The sequence below is a fragment of the Balaenoptera ricei genome, chromosome 2 (assembly GCF_028023285.1).
Source record: "Balaenoptera ricei isolate mBalRic1 chromosome 2, mBalRic1.hap2, whole genome shotgun sequence".
NCBI lineage: Eukaryota > Metazoa > Chordata > Mammalia > Artiodactyla > Balaenopteridae > Balaenoptera > Balaenoptera ricei.
The window spans coordinates 16,825,023-16,843,291 of NC_082640.1; the positions used below are offsets into that span (position 1 = coordinate 16,825,023).

General features: G+C 36.0%; 1 protein-coding gene across 18 annotated transcripts in view; it reads left to right on the forward strand.

The window, feature by feature from the left end:
- The window catches only part of CCDC7 (coiled-coil domain containing 7), a 327,078-nt gene that overhangs the window by 267,760 nt on the left and 41,049 nt on the right, over positions 1-18,269 (forward strand). For all 18 annotated transcript variants that reach the window (XR_009500275.1, XR_009500273.1, XR_009500274.1 and 15 more), the window contains 4 exons: positions 397-480; positions 3,527-3,610; positions 5,795-5,878; positions 7,738-7,821. Coding sequence is in view for 2 of the 18 variants with exons in the window: in XM_059911398.1 (XP_059767381.1) it covers positions 397-480; positions 3,527-3,610; positions 5,795-5,878; positions 7,738-7,821 (336 nt within the window). In the remaining 16 variants the exon portion in view is untranslated. The remainder of the gene's footprint in view (positions 1-396; positions 481-3,526; positions 3,611-5,794; positions 5,879-7,737; positions 7,822-18,269) is intronic.

An 18,269-nucleotide genomic window follows, 5' to 3' on the forward strand; every position in this document is an offset into this window, starting at 1 on the left:
GCCCTGGTCCAGGAAGATCCCACATGCCACAGAGCAACTAAGCCCGTGCGCCACAACTACTGAGCCTGCGCTCCAGAGCCCGTGAGCCACAACTGCTGAGCCCATGTGCCACAACTACTGAAGCCAGCACACCTAGAACCCATGCTCCACAACAAGAGAAGCCACCACAATGAGAAGGCTGTGCACTGCAACGAAGAGTAGCCCCCGCTTGCCACAACTAGAGAAAGTCCACGCGCAACAACGAAGACCCAACACAGCCAAAAATAAATAAATTAAATTAAAAAAAAAATATATATATATATAAAAGATAGTACCGCACATGAACACAGAGACACACACACACTCATGTGTTAGGGTTACTTTAGAAAGTGTTTTGATATCTGTTTATTTCTACAGAAATTGATCTAGAACACTTGAAAGATACTGTTGGAAGACGTTTATTAATGGCAGAAATGAAGATACAACCAAAGAGTGTCCCTGGTAAGTCTAATCCTTCCAAGTCTAATCTTTATGGTTTATTTACCTTCTTTGGAGTTTAAGTATGAATTTTTTAATGATAAGAGTACTTGTATATTATTATTATATAGGTAAAGTCTTCATGATTACCCTCATAATTAATTGTACTGTGGTATTTACTAGAACTTTAAAAGTTAGCTAGACATTATGATTTTTAGAAATGATCCATTTAAAAATTAAACCATAAAATTAAATGCTATAGTGGCCTTAGAATATACTTGATGCAAGTATGTTCAGTTCTGTTCTAATCTTTTACTATTACTGGCTTAGATAGAAGGAAAAGAAGAAAGGTTTCCTGATGAATGTGATAATAACAAGGGGAATTTAACAGATAGTTAATTCATTGGTTACCATTTCTCTCTACTTGATGGAAATAGCAGGTATATTATCCTAACTCATCTGTGGTAGAGTCGTTAGTTGTGTTACGTAGTTCAGAGATTGTACTACAGCCTTTACTCTTGTAACAGGGATAGACACACTGCCCTTGACTTCTGGTATGACACCAAAAGAGGCAGACAATTTAACAGAGAGTAACAGAAAGAGACAGAGACAGCACTCCTAAAATCATTGTTATCCAAGGCTTTTTCCCTTGGGGAGCAACAGTTGTGCTTTCAAACTGCAAAGGGAAATGACTTCAGTAAAACATTTTAGCCAAATAACTAAAAATATAAACAAGAAAACAATAATAATATGCCCTGTAAGAGGAAGAAGTCAGTATGCAGAGATGCTATATTATATATCTAAAATATTCAGTTTTCAGCATAAAATTATGGGTCATGTAAAGAAACAGTAAAATGTGACATATAACAAGGAAAAAGACATGCAACAAAAACTGCTTGTGAGAATCCTAGATATTGGACTTAAAGAACAAATCTAAAAAGCAGTTATTATAAATATGTTCAAAGAACTAAATGTAAACATTATTTAGAAGGAAAGGAAGGTCTGATAGTGTTTCATCAAATAGGGAATATATACAAAGAGAAATACATTATTTTGAAAAGGAACACATGTAAATCCAGGAGTTGAAAGTACAATAACTGAAATTTTTTGAATCCAGTAGGGGGTGTTCAGTATTTTTACACTGTCAGAAGAAAGAATCAGCAAATTTAAAGTATGGAAATATAGCATGGACAGCAGAGGCATTAAAGAGCAGAAAATATCATTTTAAATAATGACAGAAAAGAAAACCAGATATTATAAATAAAATGGTTAAAATAATAAACACTATACATACATGCTTTGTCTTCTCTCAGTTTCTCTGTATGGCACAAAATTATGTAAATAAATAATTTAACAAACAATTGTAATAAATGAATTTATGTTTATATGTTTCATATATAAAAATGGGAAAAATTATAAGAATTAAGTTATAAAGAGAACTATATATGTAGAATATGAAAATAACATTTCTAAATCTTCCTGGAATTTAATCTGTTTAGTATAAGTAGAAGTAGATTCTAAAATTGACTATGGTGATTGTTACACAGTTCTATGACTATACTGATAAGCATAGAATGGACATTTAAAATGGGTCAATTGTATAGCATGTTACATGTTTTTTAAAAAATAGTTCAGCGAACTCCAAGCAGGGTAGGATTTTTTAAAAGACTTAAAAGCAATAGGAAAATGTTGTGAAGGAGGAAAATTGTGGCTCTTAATAGATTAGGTTTCTCCACCCCATATCATTTGTTATGCTCCTAGTTTTTAATTCAGTCTGCCCTCAAGGGCTGTTCTCACTGCCTCCCTGCTCACTTAAGGATCCTTTGCTTTCTCAAACCAAATGAATCAGTTCTTCTAATTATATCTGTTTGAGAAAGACCAGAGGGCTAAAGTTTGTCTGCTGATGTTCTCCAGTTATCTGTTGCTATAGCAGAATTTACTTTCACAAATGCCATAACTTAATTACTAAAACCTTGTTCTGCCCAATCCACGTGTCTTTGATTTTAGTAGTGACACCCCATATGGTCTTTACCTCTGTTTAGATTGCAGTGGTGATAAATTTGTGTTGCCTCAGTGATAGAGCATATTTGAAATATTCATGGACTCAGCCATTTCTCCAAAGGAAGACTTCCAATCTATAAATTCTGGATATGACAGGTTCCAACTTCACTTACATGCTGTGTTAGAACCAATTTTTGCCCACACAAAACTTTACGCAACAGGTGACACAGAGTCACCAATTCTCATTATTCCTTTTGCAATATAAAATTCTTTTAAATAAATTTTTTTCTGATATTGGACCTAGATCATCATTTCTGAATCCAACAGAAAGTAAAAACCATGTAAAAACTCAAATGGAAAGGGGTACAATATCAGTGCTCACATTCCTGCAAATTACCCATTTCCTCCTCCACAGGGGAGAAAAGGTCTACATGCTAAGAGAACCTGAGAGGGTGCTTTATCTCTGCCCACAAATTACTTGTTTTTCTTTTCCATCAATGATGCCTACTTGACAAACAGTTACATAACCTTAAAAAAAAGGGAACTAAACTATTCCTGGACAAGTCAAAGAATTTCTGCCTCACAGTAAAATTCTGTGACTGTGATGCCCATTGTTTGCAGTTTAACCTGGGAAAAAATGTCATGTCTGGCCTCACCAGGTATATCTTTATGATACAAATATGCTTTTAATGTAGAGAAGAAAGTTATATTTATTAAAATAAACTCTCTAGGATGACTTAAATTTGCAAAAGACTTTGTATTTTATGGATAAAACCCTAGTTAAGGAATTATGAGGTATCAGTTTATGGATCAGTTTTGTTGTTACCTAGATTTGTGGCCTTGGTCAAATCACTAACCATTTCTAGACCTTAATATAATGAGGCTTGTGTGATTGCTAACGGCCCTTCTAACTCTAAGGTCCTGTGAGCCTACAGTCCAGGCATTTCATTATAATTGTTGTCCTATAATTTTAAAATGCTAATTAAAGGAGTACTATACACAAACACACACACAAACACATGTTAATATATACCTTACAAAAGTGTTTTGAAACTGTTTATTTCTATAGACACTGATACAGAGAGCTTTCCAGATGCTATTGGAAGAGGTATAATAAAGGGTGAAATCAAGACACAATCCAAGAGTCATCCTGGTAAGAACAAGAATATTTCAAGTCTATTTCTGCTTTACTTATCTTCTCTGGAGTTTATTTAAGTTTGGATCTAAATGACTATAGTACCTATATGCTGTTATTATAGAATGAAAGGTTATCACTAATTCCATCCTATTATTATTGGAACTCTAGCAGTTACTAAAAATGGATAATTAGTTACATAGTGTAAGTTTTAAAACCCATTCATTTAAAACTTATCCATAAAACTTCAGTGCTGTAGTAAGCTTAGAATATGCTTGCCGGAAGCATTTCAAATGCTGCTCTACTCACTTTCTTTTTCAGGCTAGAAAGATAGTTGCTTTGTATTTGCAAATACATGAATGGGATTTAAATGGGATTTTATGAATGGGATTATGAATGGGATTATGAATAGGATTAAAAGAGAGATTTCATTGCTTAATAATTCCCTCTATATAATTGAAATACTAGGCACATTATCAACATCTCAGGTGAAGGAGAGATGTTTAGTTTTGTTATGTAGTCCGTAGTTTACACTACTGCCCCTTGTCTTGGTGTTACAGTGTTTGACACACTGCTTCTTGATCTTTGGGGTGATATTAAAGGAGGCAGAGAGCTTAACAGAAAAGGGAAAGAGACAGTCAACAGGAAAAACAAGTGTCATCCAAAGGTGACTGTTTGCATGCCCAAGTCTGTGCCCCCAGAGGAGCAACATTAGAAGATTCACACTGCAGAGAAGGAGACTTCTCTACAGTAGAATATATTCCAGCCAAGTCACTAAATAAATAATCAGGCAAGCAGCAACAGCAAGCCTCCAAACGGGAGGGGAACTCAGTATCCAGATTTCCTACAAGATATTGTCTAGAATGCCCAGTATAGACCCCCCAAAAATATGACACATGCAAAGAAACAGTAAAGTGTGAATCATATACTAGGAACTTCAGGAAGGGTAGGCCTAAAAAATAATTTAAGCAGTGGGAGGGTATTGTGAGGAGGGAAATTGTGATTCTTACTAGATTGCAGATTTCTCTAGCACATACTCCCTTTTCCCTCATCCTTAATTCTATCTGCTATCAAATGCTCTTCTTAATGATTCCTTGCTTATATAAGCATCTTTACATGCTTCTTTCAACTGGGCCTGTCATTCTTAACCTATACCCGTTGGAGAAAAACCAGAGAGCCTCAATTATGTCGACTTAGTTGGATCTTTAACACTTACTTCTGGTCTCAGCCATTACAACAAAGTAAGATCCACCTTATGGTGTCAGGTTCAGGATAGGTTTCCAACCTCTGGTACATGCTCTTCTGTAACAAGCTTTCATTCACAAAACACTGGGCACATAATTTGACCCAAGTCAGCAATCCTCCTTAACCCCTTTTTCAATATGAATTTTTCTTTAATAACTTCCATGTATTAAAACAAAATAGATGAATGTTATTCCTCTCCTTTGACCTAGTTAGTACTTTCTAAATCCCACCAAATGTCCAAATCACATAAAAACTCAAATGGAATGGGATGCAGTCCCAGTGCTGGTACTGCTGCAGATTTACCCATTTCCCCCTCCCCAGCTACAAGGTGTACATAGTAAGAGGACCTGATAGGCAGTTTTTCTTAGACCACAGAATATCTTGTTACTCTTCTACATCTTTGATGTCTACTTGATTTACATAGCCTTAAAAATGACATTAAACATTCTTGAGAGAGTCAAAGAATTTCTGCCTTGTAGTAACTTTCCGTGATGCGGGACCATGGTTTGTCTCTTGACCAGTGGGGAAAAATTGCCACGTTCCACTCATAGGTATATCCTTACAGTATGAGTGTCCTCTTAGTGTAATCTTGGCAGTTATATCATTTACTTGAACTCCCCAAGATGATTAAAGTTTGTATGGGACAGTGCATTGTGTATGAAAAGCACTGGTTAAGGAATTATGGGGCATCAGCTTGTACTCAGTTTTGCATTATCTTGGTGTGTGTTCTCAATCAAATCACAAAACATTTCTAAGCTTCAATATCATGAGGCTTATATGATTGCTAAGAGCCCTTCAAATTCTAATGTTTTATGATTGTGCAATGCAGACATATTATTTCTCTTCTGTAATACAAGTACTAATTAAGTTAGTACTACACACAGGCATAAAGACACACATACATGTGTGTTAATGGTTACCTTACAATGTGTTTTGAAATTTGTTTTCTATCTATAGAGACTGGTATAGAACGCATGAGAGATACTGTTGGAAGAGAAAAAGCAGTTGGTGAAATCAAGACACATCATCAGAGTCACCCTGGTAAGAACAAGAATTTTCCAAGTCTAATATTTATGGTTTATGTCTTCTCTGGGATTTAATTAACTATGAATCATTAATGATAACAGTAACTGTATGTTAGTATTAATGGGCAGTAATCTTCATGAATTTCCTCTTATAATTAGTTAAACTCTAGTATTTACTATCAATGGAAATTTAGCTGGATATTTTTTAGTTGTAATCTCATCCATTTGGAAAGTAATCCATATAATCCAATGCTCTAATGACCTTAGAATATGCTTTGTTTAAGTATTTATAGCTGTGATTCTACTCACTTTCTTGCTGGCTTAGAAAGGAATATTGCTTTGATATTGAAAAAGCAAAAAAGCTAGTTGATGAGTGGTATAAGAAGAGGAATATAACAGTTATTTCATTGATTACCAATTTCCTCTACATAATTAAGTTGGCGTGTAAATTTATATCTCTACTAGAGTGGAGTTCTCTAGCTGAGTTTTATTATTCACAGATTAGTGCTTTAGTCCTGGAGTAACAGGGTTCGATACATTTCTCTTTGTTGCAAGAAATACTGTCGTTATGAACTTTTTACAGAATTGATGCTGAAAGCTAGCATTGGAAAGTAACTGAATCCTCAGATATAAGCACCAAAATATGTGTTTTCACTGAAATTTAAGGCAAGATTTCTGAAACTTTGCTTTTGAATGCTTTTTTTTATTATATTCTCGCTTTTATTCCTGTAAAAAAGTAGTGTTATAAATGAATCAAATAAATATTACTTGCTCCAACAGCTTTTAACTGGGGAAAAGCTGGTGGTGTAAAAATGAAATTGTTGGAACCAAGCAGTTAAATTTGGTGTATTACGATAAGCCATTTTTCCATGTCTTTAATTTTCAGAGTATTTTTGGTTAGGTTCTTTCAATTAATTTTTGCTTCAATGTTGCTTATTAATAGGAGTCCTCGTCAGTTTTGAATAACAGCCTTAGACACAGCAATAAAGTGCTTTCATTTACATCCGTTCAATTCTGGGACGAAGTGAGAGAGTGGCATGGACTTTTATATACTACCAAATGTAAAATAGATCGCTAGTGGGAAGCAGCCGCATAGCACAGGGAGATCAGCTTGGTGCTTTGTGACCACCTAGAGGGGTAGGATAGGGAGGGTGGGAGGGAGACACAACAGGGAGGGAATATGGGGATATATGTGTATGTATAGCTGATTCACTTTGTTATGAAGCAGAAACTAACACACCATTGTAAAGCAGTTATACTCCAATAAAGATGTTTAAAAATAAAATACAAAAAAAAGTCATGCCTTTTAACAATAAAATTAATTATTTTATATTTATTAATGGTAAATTTATAATTAAACACTAAATAAAATTTGAAAGACAGAAACTGCTATGAGGAAAGGAGTTTATTAAATGAATGTACTGATCAAATACAAAAATGAAAAAGTGTTTTGTCCCACCTCACCAGGTACATCCCTCCCATATGAATGTGTTTTTAATATACACAGGAGAGTTATATTTATTACGAAAAACTCTCTAGGATGACTTAAATTTGCGAAAGACTTTGTATTTTATGGAAAATGTCCTAGTTAAGGAACTATGAGGCCTCAGTTTATGAGTCAGTTTTGTCATTACCTGGATATATGGTCTTGGTAAAATCACTAAGCATTTCTAAGCCTCAATATAATGAGGTTTATACAACTGCTAATGGCTCTTCCAATTCTAAGGTATTATGTCTGCAGTCCAGACATTTCATTATAATGCTTCTTCTATAATAAAAAGATCTAATTAAAGGATACACACATTCTACACACACACAAACATACACGTTAATATTTAGCTTACAAAAGTATTTTGAAACTGTTTATTTCTATAGAGACTGATACAGAACGCTTCCCAAATGTTGTTGGAAGAAGTATTATGAAGGGTGAATTCAAGACACAACCCAAGAGTCGTCTTGGTAAGAACAAGAATATTTCATGTCTATTTCCTGTTTTTTATCTTCTCTGAAGTTTATTTAACTTTGAATCTTTAGTGACTACAGTACCTATATGCTATTATTACAGGATAAAACGTCTTCACAAATTCCCTCCTATAATTACTGGAATTCTAGCAGTTGCTATCCATGGAGAATTAGCTGCATATTTTTAATTTTAGAATTCATTCAATTAAAAAATTGATCCATAAAAATTGAATGATACAGTGAGCTTGGAACATGCTTGATGGAAACATTTCAAGTGCTGTTCTACTCACTTTCTTTTTCAGGCTAGAAGTATAGTTGCTTTGTATTTGCAAATGCAGAAAGGCTATTTTATGAATGGGATTAAAAGAGGGATTTAGCAGATAGTTATTTCATTGGTTACTAATTCCCTCTATATAATTAAAATATCAGACACATTTTTAATATCTCATGTGAAGTAGACACCTTTAGTTCTGTTATATAGTTTATAGTTCACACTATTGCCCCTTGTGTTGGCATAACAGTGTTTAACACACCTCTTCTCGATTGGTGTCGTACCAAAGGAGGCAGAGAGCTTAACAGAAAAATAAGGGAAAGAGACAGTCAACAGAATCCTTTTTAAAATAACTGTCTTTGAAAATGGTACAGTAATAACCCTGAGCTCACCTTAGCTCATGGGCATAGCAAAATTACAACTATTTACAGAACAACCATTGATGTAAAAGACTGGAACCTACCAAGAAAGGTCTTCTGGAACTAAGGATATAAAAAAGGGGCCACAGCAAGGCAGGTAGTAGGGGTAGAGTCACAGTATAGTCAGGTCCCTGGCTTGGGCAACTCATGAATGGGAGAATAATTACAGTTGCAGAGATTCTCCGCAACGAGTAAAGGGTCTCAGCCCCACATCAGTCTGCCCAGTCTGGAGGTTCTGCAACAAGAAGATGAGTCCCCAGAACATTTGACTTTGAAGGCCAGTGGGGCTTGCTTTTAGGAGTTCCAGAGGGCTCTGCGAAATAGAGGCTTCACTCTCCAAGGGCACACACAACATCTCACATGCTTCAGGACCCAGCATAGAAGCAGTAATTTAAAGGATTTGGGGTCAAACCTACCTGCTAATCTTGAAGAGTCTCCCTAGGGACATAGACACTGACAGTAGCCATTCTTGAGAGCTCGTTCTACCACTGGTGCTGCAGCACCATTTTGGAATCCACCCCACCAACAACAACCAACCTGTAGGCACCAGTACTGGGAAGCCTCAGGCCAAGCAACTAACTGGGCAGTGACACAGCCCAACCCATCAGAAGAGAGACTGCTTTAAGACTTTCTGAGCCCAAAGCCACCCCTGGACACATACCTGCACACCAGAGGGTCTAGGACCTGGCACCACACACCAATGTGCAGGCAGTAGACCCAGGACCCCCAGGGCCCTGCAGCCAGAGACCCAGGTCCACCCACCAGTGGGCAGGCACCAGCCCCAGAATCACTGACTCCACCCACCAATAAGCTTGCTCTAGCTTCAGGACCAGCCTCTCCAACTAGCGGAGGGACACCAGCCCCAAGGCAATGACATCTCTGCTATAGCTTCACCCACCAGTGGGTGGAAACCAGATGCAGGAAAATGCATCCCTGCAGCCTGCAGACTCAGCCCACCCACCAGAAGGCCAGAACCATCTCTGAGATTGGCTGAGCCATGCCCCACCTGCTGACAAGGCAACACAAGCTTTGGGACCCATGGACCCCACAGTCAACTGTGTAAGGAACCAGACCCACCCACCAGCAGTCCATTGCCATCTCTGGAAGCCCTCAGCCCTGCAGCCAGACCCCAGGACCTGTCACTGCCTGCCTTTGGGCTGGCACTGTCCCTTGGATCTGGCTTCATCCATTGGTGGGCTGGCCCCAGCCTCAGGATCTCCTAGACCTGACTCCATCCCCCAGTGATACAGAACTAACCCCGGGGCTCCCCAGGGTTCTACAGCCAGCCACCTTGTGACCCAACCCTGCCAACCAGTGGCCGGCAGCCTCCACACAGGAAGGTCCTGGCAAACAACCAGACTGGGGGCCAACCAAGCCAACCAGGCCACCCATAGCCATCAGCTTGCCACAACAGAAGGACCCGCACAGCACATATAGGGGCACTCCTAGAGGATATAGCTCTGATGACGAGAGAACAGTGTATTGCTGGGATTCATAGGAAGTCTCTTGCAAAAGGCCTCTTCTCCAAGGTTGGGAAATGTAACCAACCTCCCAGATACATAGAAATATAAACATTAAGTTAGACAAAATGAATCGACAGAGGAAAATGGTCCAAATAAAGGAATAAGATACAACCCCAGAAGAAGAGCTAAGTGAAGTAGAGATAGACAACTACCCAACAACGAATTCAGGGTGATGATCCCAAACAACTTGGGAGAAGAATGGATGGACAGAGTGAGAAATTAGAAGTTTTTAACAAGGAGTTGGAAAATATAAAGAACCACTAAACAGAGATGAAGAATACAATAACTGAAATGAAAAATACACTAGGAGGAATCAGCAGTAGACTAAATGGTACAGAGGAACAGATCAGTGGGCTGGAAGACAGAGTAGTGGAAATCACTGATGCTTAGCAGAAAAAAAGAATGGAAAGAAATGAAGACTGTTAAAGAGACTTCTGGGACAACATCAAGCATATTAACATTCACATTAGAGGGGTCCCAGAAGAAGAAGAGAGAAAAAAGTTGACAGAGAACATATTTAGACATAATAGCTGAAAATGTCCCTAACTAGGGAGATGAAAAAATCCCAGTCCAGAAAGAACAGAGTCCCAATCCAAAGAGGAACACACCAAGACACATTGTAATTTAAAACGCAAAAATTAAAGCTAAAGAGAGAATATTAAAAGCAGCAAGGGAAAAGCAACAAGTTACATACAAGGGAACACCCATAAGGCTATCAGCTGACTTTTCAGCAGAAACTTTGCAGGCAGAAGGCAGTGGCAAGATATATTTAAACTGATGAAAAGGAAGAACCTAGAACCAAGAATACTCTATCCAGCAAAGCTCTCATTCGCATTTCATGGAGAGATCAAAAGCTTTACAGGCAAGCAAAAGCTGAAAGAGTTCCACACCACCAAGCCAGGTTTACCAGAAATGTTAAAGGGACATCTCTAAGCAAAAAAGAAAAGGCCACAACTATAAACATGAGAATTATGAAAGGAAAAGCTCATCAGTAAAAGCAAATATATAGTAAAAGTAGAAAATCAACCATATGCAAAGCCCACAGGAAGGATTAAAGACAAAAATGGTAAAGTCATCTATAACCACGATAAGAAGTTAACAGATACACAAAATAATTAGATGTAAATTATGTCAAAAATAGTAATCATGAGGGGAGGAGAGTACAAATGAAGCATAGTTAAAATGTATTTGAAATTAAGAGATCGAACTTCAGATAGATAGATAGATAGATATCTGTATATAAACCTCATGGTAACCACAACCAAAAATTCTGTAATAGATACACAAAGAAGAGAAAGTAATCCAAACATAACACTAAAGATAGTCATCAAATCACAAAAGAACAAAAGAAGAAGGGAACAAAAAGACCTAGAAAAACAACCCAAAAACTATTAACAAAACTACTATTAACTATTCTTATGGCAATAAGAACACACATATCAATAATTACATGAGCTAAATGCTCCAATCAAAAGACATGGAGTTGTTGAATGAATACAAAACCAAGACCTTTATATATGCTACCTAAAAGAGACTCACTTCTGATCTAAAGACACAGACTGAAAGTGAAGAGATTGAAAAAGTCATTCCAGGCAAATGGAAATCAAAAGAAAGCCCAGGTAGCAATAATTATATCAGACAAAATAGACTTTAAGACAAAGGCTGTAATAAGCGACAAAGAAGGATGTTACATATCAAAGGATCAATCCAAGAAAAAGATGTAACAATTGAAAATATATATGCACTCGACATAGGAGCTCCTTAATAAATAAAGCAAATATTAACAGACATAAAGGGAGAAACAGACAGTTACACAATAATAGTAAGGGACTTTAAAAGCCCACTCAAGTCAACAGACAGATCATCCAAAAAGAAAATCCATAAGGAGACACTGGCCTTAAATGACACATTAGACCATATGGACTTAATAGATAGGTATGTAACATTCCATCCAACAGCAGCATAACACACATTCAAGTCCACATGGAACATTCTCTAGGAATGTTAGGCCACAAAACAAGCCTTGGTAAATTTAAGAAAACTGAAATCATATCAAGTATCTTTTCCCACCACAACACTATGAGACTAGAAATCAACTAAAAGAAAATACTGCAAAAATCACAAACACACAGAAGCTAAGCAACATGCTACTAAACAACCAATGGATCATGAAGAAATCAAAGAGGAAATCAAAAAATACCTAGAGACAGGTGAACAGAAAATGATCCAAAAATCTATGAGATGCAGCAAAAGCAGTTCTAAAATAAAAAATTATACTGATACAGACAAACCTCAGGAAACATGAAAAATCTCAAATGAACAACTTAATTTACACCTAAAGGAACTAGGAAAAAGATGAACAAACAAAACACAAAGTTAGCAGAAGGAAAGAAATCATAAAGACCAGAGAAGAAATAAATGAAACAGTGACTTAAAAATGGAAAATATCAATGAAACTGTAACCTGTTTCTTTGAAAAGATAAACAAAATTGACAGACCTTTAGCCAGATTCATCAAGAGTAAGATGCAGGGCCCAAATCAATAAAATCAGAAATGAAAAAGACGTTACAACCAACACCACAGAAGTGCAACTGATCATGAGACATTACTCGGAAAAACCGTATGACAATAAAACAGACAACCTAAAAGAAATGTACAATCTCCCAAGACTGAACCAGGAATAAAAAGAAAATATGAACAGACCAATTATCAGTAATGAAATTGAACCAGTAATTAAAAAAAATAACCAAAAAACATAAGTCCAAGCACAAGTGGCTTCATAGGGGAATTCTACCAAACATTTAAAGAAGAATTAATACCTATACTTCTCAAAGTATTGCACAAAGTTGCAGAGAAAGGAATGTTTCCAAAGTCATTCTATAAGGCCAGCATTGCGTGATACCAAAATGAGACAGAGATATCACAGAACAGAAAATTACATGGGTGAAAGTAGATGCAGAAACCCTTAACAAAATATTAGCAAACTGACTCCAACAATACATTTAAATGATCATACACCATGATTAAGTGGGATTTATCCCAGGGATACAAGGATGTTTCAGTGTTTGCAAATCAATCAGTGTGATACATCACATTAACAAATTAAAGAATAAAAACTATATGATTATCTCAATAGATACAGAAAAAGATTTTCACAAAATTCAACATCCATTTATGATAAAAACTCTCCAGAAAGTGGGAATACAAGGAACATGCCTCAACATAATAAAAGCCATATATGGTAATCCCATAGCTAACATTATACTCAACAGTGAAAAGATGAAAGCATTTCCTCTAAGATATGAAACAAGGATGCCCACTATTGCCACTTTTATTCAACATATTATTAGAAGTCTTAGCCACCACAGTCAAACAAGGAAAAGGAATAAAAGGAATCCAAATTAAAAAGGGAAAGTAAAATTGTCACTTTGTAGACAACATGATACTAAACAAAGAGAATCCTAAAAACAGCTACCAAAAAAATACTAGAGCTCAAGGATTAATTCAGTAATTTTCAGGTACAAAATTAATATAGAGAAATATGTTGCAATTCTATACACTAACAACAAACTATCAGAAAGAAATTAAGGAAACAATCTCATTTACAGTTGCATCAAAAAGAATAAAATACTTAGGAATAAACTTACATAAGGAGGTAAAAGACTTGAAATCAGAAAATTATAAGACACTGATGAAAGAAATTGAAGATGACACAAACAGATGGAAAGATATACCATGTTCATGGATTGGAAGAATTAATATTTGTTAAAATGACTGTATTACCCAAGGCAGTCTACAGATTCAGTGCAATCCCTATCAAAGTACCAAAGGCATTCTTAGAATTAGGAGAAATAATTTCAAAATAGTATAGAAACAAAAAAGACCCTGAATAGACAAACAATCTTGAGAAAGAAGAACAGAGATGGTGGTAGCATGCTCCCTAACTTCAGACTATACTACAAGGCTACAATAATCAAAACTGTACGATACTGGTACAAAATCAGACACATAGATCAAAGGAACAGAATAGAGAGCCCAGAAGTAACCCCACACACTTATGGCCAATTAATCTATGACAAAGGAGACAAGAATATACAATACAATGGAGAAAAGAGAAGTCTATTCAATAAGTGGTGCTGGGAAAACTGGACAGCTACATGTAAAAGAATGAAATTAGAATATTCTCTAACACTGTGTGCAAAACTAAATGCAAAGTGGATTAAAGATCTAAATGTAAGACTGGAAACCATAAAACTTTGGAAGAAAACTTAGGCAGAACACACTTTGACATAAATGGTGGCAATATTCTTTTGGATATGTCTCTTAAAACAAAGAAAACAAAAGCAAAAATAAATGAGAACTAATTGAACTTAAAAGCTTTTCCACATCAAAGGAAACCAGAGACAAAATGAAAAGACATCTTACTGATGGGAGAAAATATTTGCAAATGATATAACTGTTAAGGGGTTAATATCCGAAATATATATACAGCTCATACAACTCAATATCAAAAACATGAACACCCAATTAAAAAGTGGGCAGAAGATCTGAATAGACATTTTTCCAAAGAAGACATACAGTTGACCAACAGATGTATGAAAAGATGCTCAACATCACTACTTAATATACTGATATGCCAATCAAATCACAATATCACCTCACACCTGTCAGAATGGTTATCATCAAAAAGATCACAAATAACAAATGTTGGCAAGAGTGTGGAGAAAAGGGAACCCTTCTACACTGTTGGTCAGAAAGTAAATTGGTATGGCCACTGTGGAAAACAGTATGGAGGTTTCTCAAAAAACTAAAAATAGAGCTACCATATGACCCAGCAGTTCCACTTTGGGGTATATGTCCAAAACAAACAAACACAGTAATTCAAAAAGATACATGCACCCAAATGTTCATAGCAGCATTATTTACAATTGCCAATATATAGAAACACCCTAAGCATCCATTAACAGATGAATGGATAAAGAAGATGTACATATGCACACACACAATGGAATACTACTGACCATAAAAAAGAACAAAACTTTGCCTTTTGCAGCAACATAGATAGACTTAGAGGGCATTATGCTAAGTGAAGTAAGTCAGACAAAGACAAATACTGTATGATATCACTTATATATGGAATCTAAAAAATACAACAAACTAGTGAATATAACAAAAAAGCAGATTCACAGATATAGAGAACAAACTAGTGGTTACCAGTGGAGAGAAAATGGTGGAGGAGCAAGATAAGGGTAGGGGATTAAGAAGTACAATCTACTATATTTAAAATAAATAAGCTATAAGGATGTATTGTAGTGCACAGGGAATATAGCCAATATTGTATAATAACTATAAATGGAGTTAACTTTTAAAAAATGTGAGTCACTATGTTGTACACCTGAAACTTGTATAATATTATAAATCAAATATGCCTCAATAAAAAATTAAAAAAAAACTGTCATCCAAAGGTGATTGCATGCATGCCCAAGGCTGTGCCCACAGAGGAGCAACATTAGAAGCTGCACACTGCAGGGAAGGAGACTTCAGTAGGACAGAAGATAGTGTAGCCCAGTCACTAAATAATTAATCAGGCAAACAACAACAAGCCTTCAAAGGGGATGGGAGCTCAGTATCCAGATTTCCTACAGTATATTAGATACAAATACAGTATATTTGCCCCCCCTCAAAATATGAGACATGCAAAAAAACAGTAAAGTATGAACTAAGGAAAAAAAGCAGACCACAGTGTGGTTCCAGATGTAAGATACTATAAAACAGTTATAAATATTTTTGAAGAATTAAAGAAACCCATGCTTAAAACAGAAAGAAATATTGATGACAATGTCTAATCAAATAGAGAATATTAACAAAGAGATAGAAATTATTTTTGTTAAAAAAACACAGTGATAACTGGAGTTGAGAGTACAATAACTATAAGGAAAAATTCACTAGAGGGGTCCAGGAGTAGATTTGATTGTCAAAAGAAAGAATCTCAAAAAAAAAAAAAAGAAAGAATCTCCACACTTAATGACTACAGAAGAAGTAGAGCTGAGAGAAAAAGGGGCAGAAAAAATATTTGAAGTAATTATGGCTGACAGTTTGGAAGCACATTTGATGATGAATATGAATCTGGATATCCAAGCCAAATGAAGTCTAAGAATAAGCACAAAGAAATCTACAACCAGATACATCAAGTAAAAGTAATGGAAGACAAAGACAGAAACTCTCGAATGTCACAAAGGGAAAGCAACACATCATAAAAAAAGAGAACCCTGGTAAGATTAACAGCTTACTTTGCATCAGAAACTATGAAGCCCAGGGGCTTCCCTGGTGGTTCAGTGGTTAAGACTCTGCACTTCCATGCTTCCACTGCAGGGGGGCACAGGTTCAATCTCTGGTCAGGGAAGTTCTGCATGCTGTGAGGTGTGGCCAAAAAAAGAAAGAAACTATGTAGCCCAGAAGTCAGTGGGATGCCATATTAAAATGCTGAAGGAAGAAATTGTCACCATGAACTTTTTCTTTCAAAAGTGAAGGTCAGATAAACAGATTCCCAAATAAATAAACACTGAGAAACTGTTTGTTAGCAGACCTGCCTTATGAGAAATAATAATGAGAGTTCTTCAGGCTGAAAGCAGTGGACCTTAGGCAGTGATTTTAATCCGTTCCAAAAAAGAGCATGCGTTAAAAGAATTCTGTAATTCCAAAATCTGAATATACCAGTCACTAGTACAGAGATTGAAACAGTAATTAAAAACCTCCCCAAAAACAAAAGTCCAGGAACAGACTGCTTCACAAGTGAATTCTACCAAACATTCAAAGATTTAATACCCAATCCTTCTAAAACTGTTTGAAAAAATTGAAGAGGAGGTAACACTTCCAAACTCATTTTATGAGGTCAGCATCACCTTGATACCAAAACCAGAAAAATACAACACACACACACAGACACACACACAAAGAACATTATAGGCCAATATCTCTGATGAAGATGGATGCAAAAATCCTCAACAAAATATTGGCAAGCTAAATTCAACAGTACATCAAAGGGTCATACAAGTGTGATTTATTCCAGGGATGCAAGGATGGTTCAACACCCACAAATGAATCAGTGTGATACACCACATTAACAAAATAAAGAATAAAAACCACATGATCATCTCAATAGATGCAGAAAGAACATTTGACAAGATTCAACATCCGTTTATTATAAAACTTCTCAATTAAGTGAGTATAGAATGGCCATACCTAAACATAATATATGATAAACCCACAGCTAATGTCATACTCAGTGGTGAAAAATTGAGAGCTATGCCACTAAGGTCAGGAACAATTCAAAGATGCCCACTCTCACCTCTCTTATTCAACGTAGTGTTGGAAGTGCTGGCCAGAGCAGTTAGGCAAGAAAAAGAAATAAAAGTCATCCAGATTAGAAAGGAAGAAGTAGAACTGTCTCTATTTGCAGATGACATGGTTTTGTATGTACAAAGCCCTAAAGGCTCCACCAAAAAACTATTGGAAATAATAAACAAATACAGTAAAGGATACAAAATCAGTATACAAAAATCTGTTCCATTTCTATGTGCTAACAGTGGACTAGCAGAAAGAGATATTAACAAAAACAATCCCATTTACAGTCTCAACAAAAGGCAGAAAAAGCCTAGGAATCAATTTAACCAAGAAGGTGAAAAGACTTATACTGAAAACTGTAAGACACTGTTAAAATAAATTGAAGAAGACACCAACAATGGAAAGATATTCCATCCTCATGAATTAGAAGAATTAACATTGTAAAAACTGTCCATATTACTTAAAGCAATCCACAGATTCAGTGTAATCCCTATCAAAATCCCAAGGACATTTTTCACAGACACAGAGCAAAAAATTCTAAAATTTCTATGGAACTGCAAAAGACTCCTCCAAAATAGCCAAAGCAATCCTGAGAAAAAATAACAAAGCTGGAAGTATCATACTCCCTGGTTTCAAACTATATTAGAAAGCCATAGTAATATAAAACAGCCTGGTGTTGGCAGAAAAATAGATATAAAGATCAGTGAAGCAGAACTGAGAGCCCAGAAATAAACCTATGCATATATAGACAATTAATTTAGGACAAAGGAATAAAGAACATACAATGGAGAAATGATAGTCTCTTCAATAAATGATATTGTGAATACTGGACAGCCACATGGCAAGAAAAGTGAAACTAGACTACTATCTCACACCATACAGAAAAAT